The sequence below is a fragment of the Gastrolobium bilobum genome, unplaced genomic scaffold, assembly GCF_033153095.1.
Source record: "Gastrolobium bilobum isolate Gb01-03AN ecotype WA unplaced genomic scaffold, APGP_CSIRO_Gbil_v1 utg4030, whole genome shotgun sequence".
In the NCBI taxonomy this organism is placed as follows: Eukaryota; Viridiplantae; Streptophyta; class Magnoliopsida; order Fabales; family Fabaceae; genus Gastrolobium; species Gastrolobium bilobum.
In genome coordinates this window covers 115,673-128,353 of record NW_026898387.1, presented here as the reverse complement: position 1 = coordinate 128,353, position 12,681 = coordinate 115,673, and the positions used below count along the sequence as shown (strand labels likewise).

The window sequence follows — 12,681 nt, the reverse complement described above, 5'->3', positions numbered from 1 at the left end:
CCGTGAGGAAATAGAGTAACATTTACCTCTTAAGAATTTCTTTTTCGTTTTTAATTGTTAATAATTTAGAAAATTTACGGAATTTATAGAAGGATGACTGTGGGTTTTAAAAAGGCCTGAGCCAAACCTTGAAACAAGCTGGCCCAACATCAAACGCAAAGGTAGATATCATTTTATTTTCTATCTTCAACTCGCTTGAATTCTTTAAATGACATTGGGCTAAGCTTCTCTCTCTGTTATGGTCTCGTTGCAATGGTCTCCGAAGTACATACTTCTATCAGTTATCATTTACCATAATATACATGAATTTTATAAGAGTTATCTTGTAGGAAAAGTGATTGTGTAATGTTATAGAAATTTGTTTTGCGTATCTTAGTTTTTTTTTTTTGCTTTAAAAAGTGTGGGCACCACAAAATATTGTGGGTAGGAAAGTTTTTCATGTCATATTAAAGGACAAACTAAACCACATTCTATATAGGGGTTTATATCTATCATTTAACATGACCACAAAAAATTTCCTACACACACAATATTTTGTGGAACCCGCATGTTTTGAAAAAAAAAAAATTACGGCACGCATAATGAATCTCTATAATATAACACAATCATCTTTCCTACAACATAACTCTTATAAAACCCTTATATATATGCAACTATTTTCAAAATTTTAGGGGAGCCAGCCTTCTTAAAGATCCACCTCTGATTAGACAATTATTTGTGCGTGCAGAACTACACAAAAAAGTATTCAATGAACAATTCTCATGAGAATTGGTTCCCATAAGCTGAACGACTCAAGGAATCGGAACCAAAGCTATTGTTTCGTAGTCCTAATGTTTTTCACTTCATTGCTGCCATTCAGCGTGAACTTGAGTATCACCAGCCCGATCATTTATGATTTACAAAAAAATACAACTTGTGTTTTAGGTACAATGTATAAATGGAAATATAGGATATATCAATTTAACTGATACGCAAATTGATGCGCTAACGTACAATTCACATGAAAACAGCATCTTATTCGCTGATCATGAATCTAGCAAGCTTCTAGTAAACATCTACCGTCTACACGAGTATCAAGCGTAAACGAATGCCAAAAGTTTTCACCTAAATCAGTCTTTTAAAATCCCGCATCACTTCGAGGTCGACCCCTCTCGGTAATTGACCTCTCTTTTTCAGGGTTTGGATTAATAGTTAGACCTTACTTGCACTTTGATCTCTTTAACTCTCGAAACTCCCCGGTTGAACCCTTGACTTTCGGGTCAGAGGGGTCACTGTAATTTTTTTTTAAAAAAAATTACACAAAATAATATCATTTGATGTGTAAAAAAAACTCGTTGTTGCCTAAATTTAGAACTAGATCTGAAATCTGAATCGTTCTTCTTTTTCTCTTCCAATCTTCTCTCCTTGACTTAGACTCAGTCTTCCTGCTCCGGTGATCTCCTCCACCGTGCTGGTTCTTTTTTTCCACCGTTAACTTGTTGTGTCGCCGCCTTTCCTCCGCTATTATCTATTGGGTAAGAGATTTCCTTTCACGTACTATTGTAGGTGCATGAGAAGAACCAGAAGAGTCTGAGTTTGATGATATAACTTTTCATTAATTCTATTGGAATATGTGTTTTATAGTTTGATAGTTTGGTTAACTTGTGAATATTAATTTGTAGATGTAATTTGTTGAATTATGTTAAGTATAATTTGAATCTTGAATGATTGGTGGTTTGATTTTTTTGAATTATTCATATAGAATATATATTTATATTTTTTTAATGTATAAAACCGGGTCAGCGAAGTGACCCCGTGACTTCCCGATTGAACCAGTGACCCCTGATCTCGGCTGGGTTAATGGCCGAACCGAGTTTTTAAACACTTCCTGAAATATCGAGATCATTAATTTTGAATTAAAATAAATTCTAAACCCAGTCAAAATCTCTAACTTCATGTTTTGTAAGTATATAATAAAAAAGTTAAGCATTATTAAGGATTCAATAAAACCTTTTTAATTCCATTTCGGTTAAATATGTTTGTGTAGTTGAATAAGGTTTAAAAATTTGAAGAAATACTTTTGTTATTATTTATGATCAATTGATATAAATATTTAGTATTAAATAACAAATTTGAAACAAATAAAATTTTATATGCATATAAAATATCAATTAAAGCGGATGAGAATAAAACTAAAATAAGAAATACAAAATGCAAAAAAGCACATGGTTCTAAAAGAAAAGAACGTGTAAAAGAAATTATCTCATTTTTAAGAATAAAAATCCCAGTTGTAACAAAGGAATTGTGACTTGAGGCCGTAAGAACGAGTGAAGGGATAATTGCGCCGAAAAGCAACGACAAAGATGGATCATATTGGAAATTTCTTCAGTAATACGGAGTATAGAACTCGATACTCCTTTTATCAAAAAAATATTTTAACTCATATTTTTTTTATAATTTGTTTTTAAGTCTTAGTTTTTTTTTCTCTTAGTATGAATATAGGCCCAAATAAATTAGACATATGTTAGTTAGGTTGAGTTTTGGCTTAAATAGTTCAGATACATGTAAAATATTTTAGACTTGACATGGTCTACTAGTCTTATGTAGGTCCAAATTATAGGTTTGTTCTGACCTCTTAACATAAATTGTTAGTCTGTTTAAGTCTATTAGATTTTTAATAATTAAAATAATATTACTTTATTATTTAAAATTATTAAAATAATAATTTTATTTAAAATAAATAATATGATATAGGACGGTCCGTAGATTTATAGTCCTAACATATAAAAGAAAATTTATTGCCCTTTTTATAAATAATTTTTTTTAGAGCCTAAAATTGTTCTATTTTTAATATATACAATAGATCGAGTTTAATCTAATATAAGATAGAGCGCAAGCTCATGTTACACCATCTAATCCATTTATATCTACTTGTGGACAGGTATTTCTCGAACACATATTTAGATTCGGCCTGGAGAAAAAGAAAAACGGAACACATCACAACTTATTTTCACAGAACAAGAACTACCAAAGGTTTTCTCCTTATTCGTAACCATGGTCTATTTTTAGTGGTTCCTTCTCACAGATAGGAGGGCAAAAAAGAGAAAGGAATAAAAAACTTGGATAAAATTGGAATTTTAATTTTTAATCTTTGTGGGAGGAAACCCCCAATCAGTCAATGATTCTAGATCATTTTAAATTTTCTCCATTAAGAAGCAGGAAGAACGGAATGTGATGTCTTGGTTGAATCTCGAATAAGAAAACGAAAACACATAGAATGGAAGCTGTCACGTTTACCGGTGGTGCAAAATAATCAAAAAATTAAATCGAACCGAACCGTTACTTAAAATAATCCATTTTAAAAAATCAGTTCATAAATCGAACCGTTTTTAAAGAACCAGTTCATGAACCGAACTGGTTTTTTAGAAACAGTTTAAGAACCAAACCGCTCTTTAGAACCAGTTTAAGAAACGAACAATTTTGAATCGAATCGAACCGTCTTTAAACCGAACCAAATTGATTTTTATAACTTTATTTTTTAAATTTTTAATTTTTTTCTTTTCAAAAGAGAGTCGACCCGAACCGAACCGATTTCGAACCGAACCGTTTCCCACCGAACCAGTTTTGAACCGAACCAAACCACTTCCGAACCGAACCATTTAAACCAATTCGGTTCGATTTTTCAAAAAATTGGGTTCGTTTCGACCCATGCATATCACTAGTCACAGCTCACCATGGTAAATAAATTGAAGAGTAAATAGTCTTTTTGGTACTCAGCAGATTTTATGATGACCACTTTAGTCTCTAGCAAATAAAATGGACCCATTTAATTGAAATCGTGATCCCTCATAAATTCAAAAAGACCCATATTAATCCATCAAAAAAACTAAAATAGGTCCACTTTGAATTTTTTAAGGACCACGTATAACTTTTTTATTTGCTAGAGACTAAAGCGAGTATTTTAAAATTTACCGAGAATCGAAAATGATATTTAATTGACATTCTTCGTGAAAAAACAAAAACCAAGGAAAAATGCGTACCTCTCTATTTCATAATATTTTTGCATCATATAAATAATTAATATTTTATTTTATTTTTTTGGTGGGTAAGTTAAAAATTATTTTAAAATATTAATGAATCATATATATACTCGAAGAATTATTTTATATCAATATGTGTTATATTTTTTTATTTTAACTGTTAATTTATTAAATTTTTTGAACTGTTAAATGAAAACATATTAATAATTAAAATTGATTTAATCGTGACAGCTCCCCCACAGTAAAGAAATTTAATAAATGATTGCGTTCTTCACGAAGAAAAGGAGAAATAACAGATCAAACTAATAATTTTTCCTTGACTAATTGGTTAAGAGCCTCCTTGGATCATCTTTCTTTTAAGTTAGAAGCTACTTATAAGTTAAAGTTAAAAAAATAGTTTTAAAAAAATAAAAATTATTTGGTAATTACATAAAAAATTTAACTTAAAAACACATATTTCAAAAAAAAAAAATTCTATCTTTATAACTTTTTATTTAGAAAAAAAAAACACACAAAATTCAAGAAAAGTTAATAAGAGTTTAAATTTTTTTCCCCTATAAGTCTTTAGTATTTTTTTTTATTATAAAAAAAATATTTTTATTTTAAAATTTTTTTTCAAAATTTATTTGACTTAGCTTCTATGTTCTAACTTAAAAAAAAAAATCCAAAGACGCACTAAGTCCGTCTTCCTCTATTTTCTCAAAAGCGGCTCAAGTCTAGCTATATCAAGCCATACCAATTGAAGTTCAATTATACGCTAAATTAGCTCATTTCTTCTATGTAAATGTAAAATTAATGTGTATGACCATCTTTCAGTGGATTTGAATCTTTTCACGCGTAAAAATGATCATATAGTTTAATCACAGTAACTTATTTAAAAATTATATATATTTTTTCTCTTTTTTATATCATAATCAATGAATAAATGTGATCAAATAATAATATGATGATCAGCTTTACTGAATGGATCCAAATCTTCATCTAGTTCACATGTCGGGCGCGACTTCGTATTCCTGTGTTTTCACGTTTTGATGTTTCTTACGCAGTACACGACAGACGAGGAAGGCAGAGTCGTCGATTTCATTAATTGTTGGGTTGCCACGTCTCTCTTTCATGTCGAGTCAAATACTTCATTCCACGAAATTTCCAATCCTTGCATTCCATTTGCGCGTTACCTCTTTTTATTAATTGTTTACTTTTACTAATTTATTCATTCGATAAATTCAACCATCGTGAACATGTCATGTCTATCTTTCATGTTTATAGTCAAAGTCGAGAGTCGTAAATTCTCAGCGACTTTTCTCATTCCTATATCCTTACGAATTATATGGTCCTCATTTTCTAAACTGCTATTTTGGGTTTCCTTCTCCATTAGGGATACTTTATGTGAATAGGTATGCGCCGATTTTGAAACTTGAAAAATTCTTGGTTTGATTACTGAATTCTTCAATTGAAGCTCTATGGTTTGCTAGATACGCTTTTGGGTTCTCAGTTCCCACCTATTAAGTTTTTTTTTTTTCTCTCTCTTTTGTTGCTATTCATAGTTTAAATCTGTGAATTCCACAAAGCAGAAGCTGAATTTGGGCAGACATTGAGTTTTTCTTTGCTGTATTGTGTTGCATTTTTCTTCTGCACGTAAACATTTGAAGAATAATGGGAGCAGTTTGCTCGGCTGGTATGGTTGAGGGAAATGCAGAACTTGGATGGAAGACTTTGGGGTTTTCTGGTAAGCTTAAGAAGGAAAATAGCTTTATGAATCGGAGAGAAACTTTTTCAGATTCACGGTCTAATGGTCAAGGTAAAAAGAAAAAGAAGCAAGACACTGGGTTTTCCCATGAATTTGATTTATCGTCTCCCACTCCAACGGGGGGAAAACAGGTATGTTCCACTCTGCTCCTATCGTTTTATGAGGAGATGGGATGTATTATTGATGCTTGCAATGTCTGAATGACCAGTTATGAATAAATTGACGGTAGGATTCCGATAATTTAAGAGAGTAAATAAGAATTGTGCATTTAACTTTGTTTCACTCAAGTTATTTTGCCTAATTTTATATTGGAGAAACTGCTTCTTTTTTCAGGCTGTGAAATGTTTATATTCCTGATTTGAAATAGCGATTCCCTTACAAATGCAGTATGTTTCTACTTTAAATTGTCAAATTATAAGCAGCATAAAGTCAATTAGTTGTTGCTTCGAGTTTCTAGTAGGATGGTATCTCAAATAATTTGTCACGGAACTTCTGCATTTGAATTTTAATGTTTCGTGATTGATGTCTCTTCCTTTTATAGGTTACTCAGAGGGGTTCTTTTCTGGGAAAAGCTAGCGAGAGGGCAGTAGAAGTTCTGGACACACTTGGTAGTGGCATGTCAAAGTTAAACACCAGTAATGGGTTTGGCTCTGGCATGGCTTCCAGAGGGAATAAAATATCTATATTGGCATTTGAAGTAGCTAATACACTGACCAAAGGGTCAATTTTGTTTCAATCACTTTCTGAAGAAAACATTCAGTTTCTTATGAAGGACATTTTACAATCGGAAGGGGTTCAACAGTTAGTTTCGACGGATATGAAGGAGTTAATAAGTCTTGCTGAGGCTGACAAAAGGTTCTAGCTTGTTCAATGAGTAGAATGCTTTTTTCTCGTTACTTTGAATTTCCTTTATGTTCTTTATTTCTGATTTTCTGGGAAATTTGTAGGCAGGAATTCAATGTCTTCTCACGGGAAGTTGCTAGATTTGGAAATATGTGTAAGGACCCACAGTGGCACAACCTAGATCGATATTTCTTAAGGTGAGTTTCCTTAAACATTGCTTATGGCTAGATTATGCCAACTTATCATGATTGGATTGTTAGATGATTACAATCACAGACATTTCATATTAAAATTTTTGTCCAATTTTGTTTTCAGATTAGACTTGGATGTCTTGAGCGACAAACAATTTCGGGCAGAGGCAGAAAAGACAATGCAGGAGCTTACCAGTCTAGTTCAGAATAGTGCTGTAAGCTCATTATCATTTCAAATAAAGTTTGACCCATTTTTTCATCTCCTCGGTGAACCAATGGCTGAGCAAAGTTGTTGCTTCATTTTGGTTTTTTTAATGTATGCTGCATGATTTTGTTTCATTGATCTTGAGTAGAACTATATGCAATTTTTAGGCATACCACCAGGTGTATTTATATGTTCATATTATTTGTTTTTCCTACTTCTGATATGTTTTCTGAGTTTTTTACTGGTTAGGGTTAGGGTTTCAATTGAATTTTTTTTAGTAGTTCCTCCTTTAGATAACTAATTTCCTCCTTTTTGTGTAGGAATTATACCATGAATTAAATGCTTATGAACGTTTTGAACAAGATTATCAGCATAAGATTAAGGAAATGGAGTCCTTAAATCTTCCCCTAAAAGGTTAGGAACTTTATAATATGTTTTCGCTAAACTTTTTCAAATAATAATTGGTATTCTAGTGATGATTTTTTCCCCCATTTCCTCAGTTTGCTAAGTTTTATTAATGTTTCAGATGGAGTATATCTTGTAATAATAATCTCACAATAAAAAGGATATTGGTTTATAATATTTGTTACTCACTGTTATAAGCAAGTAAATAGTTTTTTTGATTGAAATATATTTTGTGGGCCTGAGATATAGTTTCAGATGATCAGTTTGGATTATCAATCTGACTTGCATGATAATCAGCTGGACACCTGCAATTTTAAATATGCAGAAATTGACTAATGATTGACAACTCCACTCTCTACATAATTGTAGGGGAGAGTATCACAATTTTTCAGAGCGAGCTAAAGCAACAAAAAAAGCTTGTGATGAGTTTGAAAAAGAAGTCTCTTTGGTCCAGAAATTTGGAGGAGGTATATTATTCTTAAGGACTAATTCCTATTATTTCATCTATTATTGTTGAATTCAGTATTTCCCCGTGGACCTTTACTTGAATGGAATTTTGGATATTAGTGTAGAAGTGAATATTTAATGCCTGCAGATTTTACAACAATAAACTTATTCTGTTGGAATTGGATTGGCTTATTGCAGATAGTTGAAAAACTCGTTGATATTGTTACCTATATACATCAAGCAATTTGTGAGTTCCTTGGAAATCATGGTATGAAATCATATCTCTTATAACTTAAATTCCAAATGCTGCATCTAATATAGTTCGAGCATATGCATCTCCTTTTGCACTAGAGGAATTCATCACATCTACCAGGCTTAGGGTTTGAAGTCTGAACTTTCTCTATTATTCACATGCCTGCTATCTGTATCACATGATTCTCAGTAAAATAAACATACTGTAACTTAATTTTGCTAATAAAAACTTTGCTCGTGTACTACTGAAATGTAATTTGCAATAAATAGTTGCCATTCTCTCTGTGGTTTAGCTACTTGAAATTAAACACATCAGATATATATTTACCAAGAAAATAGACCCTTAAAAATAAACACTTCATACTGTCTGTTGTAAGATTTCTTGCTGAAAACTTAATTTGGAATTGTGGTTTATATCCGTTCTAAAATTTTCACAACGACAAGTTATACTGTGGTGCACTTGTTGCCACACAGTCTTCTTCTATGGCTCTAATCAGCTGAATGAGAGGGATCGTCTGCTGTAGTTTTATTACTGTTCTTCAGCTAAATCATGTTTTTCTGCATGTATTGCCTACTAATTAAAAGCATTTGGGAAAACTGCAAAGACCATTAAGTGAATTTCTTAATCATTTTGAGTTTGTGTTCCAGTTATGTATTGACTTGTATGAAAATCTACTGTCTATGTATTTGCTATCTATCATATAGATACCATTAGCAGGTCATAGGAACATCTGATGATTAATCATCTAAAGTTTTAGGAAATTGTGGATTCATGGCAGGTGCAGCCCCTGCCAAGTATGGTAAGGGTCCTGAAAGACTAGGTGAAGCCGGTCTTGCACTACACTATGCTAACATCATCAATCAGATAAATATGATTGTAAGTTTGTATCATGCTAATAATATTTGTAATGACCGTACCAAATAGTTGTTTTTGTTGAAATAACAAAGTTTGTTTTTATCAGGCATCTCGCCCAACCTCTCTTCCTCCAAATACAAGGGACACATTATATTATGGTTTGCCTAACAATATTAAGAGTGCTCTTCCATCCCGGTTGCAAACCATTGCTGTTGATAAAGAGGTATACCCTCCCACCTCGGGTTTCCACTGCCTTGCATTTTGTTGTCCTTTTTATGTTGTCATTTTTTTTGGGTTCGTCACACCTGCTTCATGAAGATTGGGTTTTATTTTGTTTTGGACATTATGCTAAATGAAATAGCAATTTTCTGTAGTACTCCATCACCCAGACCAAAGCCGAAATGGAGAAGACTCTTCAGTGGCTCGTGCCATTTGCTACAAACACAATCAAGTAAGATTTGTAAAATGCTTGTTTGAATTTTGTTTGTACCAGCTCATTTTTTTTCTCTCTCGCCATGCTGGTCTTATTTTCTTAGATGAAACAACACCACCGTTAACAACACTTTTATATCAAATTAAATGTAGTGGGTGACAGATGAACTGTAATGAAAAGTACGAAAATATTGAGGGAAAAAAAGATGATAAAAAAATAAAATAAAATATAAATGACCTTAGAAATTAAAAAAGCAATAAACAATTAAAAAATAAAGTGAAAATAAAGATAAATAAGAGAGAAAATAAATAATAAAAATAAATAAATAAATAATAAACAAAAGAAGAAAAATAGAGAGGAAAAAAGAAAAATAAAAGAAAAGAAGAGAAGAAAAAAAGGAGAGGTAAATAAAGAAATAGACGACTCCGCCCTAAGACACACCAATCTATGGCACACTCCATTAAGTATTGCTTTACTACTTTTCCCCAAGCAAGTTTTAGCCATCATCTTTCTCTTTTTGTGTCAAACTCTTGATAACAAACTTCTATTCTTATTGGAGCATCTCAATCTATATTCTCTCGTCTTTTTAACCATTGGTATTACTCTTATCTTTCATAAAATATCTTTATTTTTTATCTCATCCATCCTTAAATGATTACACGTCCATTTTAACATACTCATTTCCCCTACTCTCTCATTTTATGTTCACGGTGCCTATGTGATGGCCAACATTCAACTCAGCCTATGTATATATGCATGCATGGCCTGTCCTAGGGTAAACAAGGAGGGTTGGGATCAGCCAAAAAAAAACCAGCTATCTATATGAAATGAACCCCTATGATTTCCTTAGACGAAAATAGGTTAAAAACCCATGCAATTACTTATGCTTTTTTGTTTTCTCTATTGTTATTGCTGACAGAGCACATCAAGGTTTCGGATGGGTTGGCGAATGGGCTAATAACACAAGGTTAGTTATAAAAATATATCTCTCTTGATGTATATGATCATGTTAACGTGTAATGTGAACAAATAACACGTGAGTTAGATGATAATTTTTGTTCTGATATTTTGCAGTAATGACTTTGGCGATAGCACAGTCAAAGAAAGCAGCAACCTGATTCGCCTGCAGACACTTTATTACGTTGATAAGCAGAAGATAGATGTTTACATCATTGAATTGTTGGCATGGCTTCACCATTTGATTAGCCATGTAAGATCCAGACAAAATGCCTTGAAGTCAATGCCTACACGATCACCTCCCAAGGGACATGAATTTCAGTCAAAGATGCGACAATTTCTAATCCTATCCGTTGATCCTACCAACAAGCCGTTGGGAACTCAACTTTCTCAAGAGGATAGAAGATTATTAGAGAACGTAATTGCGAGGAGAAGGAACCCAGGAGTTAGCAAAAGCGAGGAGCTTGGTGTGGCCAAGAAAAGAGAACCCAGAGATTCTTATATTTCCAAAAGTGCTGGGAATTCGCCTGTTAAGGAGTTCTTCGGTACAAGACACATCTTGAACCGCCAAAACTACAACGTTTTGGATATTATGGATGGGTTAAGATAAGATACTGAAACCATTCCTTCATCTACTTTCTCGGTTCTGGCTAGTCCGTCCATTTTCTTAGTTACTTGCCAATAATACTAATACTCATCATTCATTTCTTTTTAATTTTAATTCTGTATATATCTATATAAATAACTCCTTATCTAATTTTTTAATTTTAAAATTATTTTGTACAGGGAAATACTTGAATTCCTTTTATTGTTCTACAATTTATTTATTTATTGGCCAATATATTGTTCTGCAATTCCGTTAAAGATAGTGCTTCAGAAACGTGATCTCCACCGCGAGTTTATTTTGCATTGTTTCTCCTTCCCTTCCCTCGTGTTGGCAAAAGATAAAATGAAAAACACCAAAAAACAAATGCCAAAGAAATAAGTACCAAAATCAAGGAAAAGAGCGACTTATGGATACACAAATCTCGAATAAACAATTTATTAAAGTATAAAACAACTTTATTGAAAAAAAAAAAAAAAAAACCCTTATGAGTTATGAGTATACCCTTTTTCGTCCAGCCTCCGGCAAAGATGAAATGGACTTTGGAGGACACATTGAATAAAACAGAGCCTTTAGTCACCAAAAAGCAACCCCATTTTACAACATTACGGGCTTAGCAATTTGGACCCATGGATCTTAAGAATTGGACTTCTTTGTGTTACCTTAAGCAGCACCCTAGGGAAGCTGGAGGGATTTGATTAGCAGACAACTAACGGGACAGGACTGAAGTGATTACCGGGCTGCCTAGTTCTGATTTACTGTTCATGTGCCCATGCTAAGTTTAATCTTTTATTTTCTTTTCACCCTACCTTTATTTTTATTTTATTTTTAATGTATTCTTTGTAGCACTTAGTTATCTTGTAACAAATTGCAGAATGAAGGATCAAATTGGAAAACCAATTCATGAAAATTAAATTTTAACCAGCTGTATCATCTATATATAAATTACAAGTTGGATAACTTACCTACAATATTCTATTGTATCATATGTCATATTGATGGCGTTTTTCATTCCATCTAGTCATCCTTAAATTAAGAAGTAAAAACCTTTACTAATAGTCATGCAATTTGTTTTGCCTAGCCAATCAACCATATTTGTACCCTAGCATGAACCTTGAGAATACAGGATTTTCGACAGTGAGGAATTTGTCATGATTGGAAACTACAAAAGCTTGCTGTTAGGAAATAGCAATCTTGATATAAATTAATATTAGTATTAATACCAACTTTAAATTGGCCTGCCTGCTTTTTGCATCATCTTGATGTTATCTCTAATATTGGGAGGATGCGGATGATTGGGTGGTAGCTTAAACATTGTTATCACTTCATTTCCTCTTCGATCAATTCATGATAGAAGATGACACACCAAATGTGGCCAATTTATTTGGATCGTCCTCAAGATGCACAAAAATTACGCTATATCCGAATCTCTGACGAAAGCTGCTTTTGCATAATTCGCTTATTTTTTATTTATTTTTGGTAAACATTCGCTCATTTGTTAAGCTTAACGAATTTTATTTATGGGTTTTATTAGTCTTCTTTCACATAAGATAGTTATTTTACGTTGTAGAGAAAAAATGGATAGGTCTCGTTATTATAAGAAAAAAAAATGGATACGAAAATCGAAATGAAAAAACATGAGAGAAATTATCTTATGTAATAAGAAGATAATATTTTCTTTTATTTACTTATTTGTGGGAGTCTCAACGGGCACTACATTTT

At 32.4% G+C, this 12,681-nt stretch overlaps 1 protein-coding gene across 2 annotated transcripts; it reads left to right on the top strand.

The window, feature by feature from the left end:
- The first annotated feature begins 5,294 nt into the window (after positions 1–5,294).
- Positions 5,295–11,139, top strand: LOC133315656 (protein PSK SIMULATOR 2-like). 2 transcript variants are annotated; one of them, XM_061517321.1, is made up of 13 exons: positions 5,295–5,413; positions 5,564–5,897; positions 6,308–6,621; positions 6,714–6,806; positions 6,925–7,015; positions 7,326–7,419; positions 7,780–7,877; positions 8,056–8,125; positions 8,889–8,986; positions 9,072–9,188; positions 9,340–9,416; positions 10,318–10,365; positions 10,473–11,139. In XM_061517321.1, exons 2-13 carry the CDS (start codon positions 5,673–5,675, stop codon positions 10,963–10,965), a joined length of 1,818 nt encoding a protein of 605 aa, XP_061373305.1. In that variant the 5' UTR covers positions 5,295–5,413; positions 5,564–5,672; the 3' UTR covers positions 10,966–11,139. The 2 variants fall into 2 exon arrangements, with proteins under 2 accessions (XP_061373305.1, XP_061373306.1); XM_061517322.1 differs by having other exon boundaries at positions 5,362–5,413; positions 5,669–5,897.
- The last annotated feature ends 1,542 nt before the right edge of the window (positions 11,140–12,681 follow it).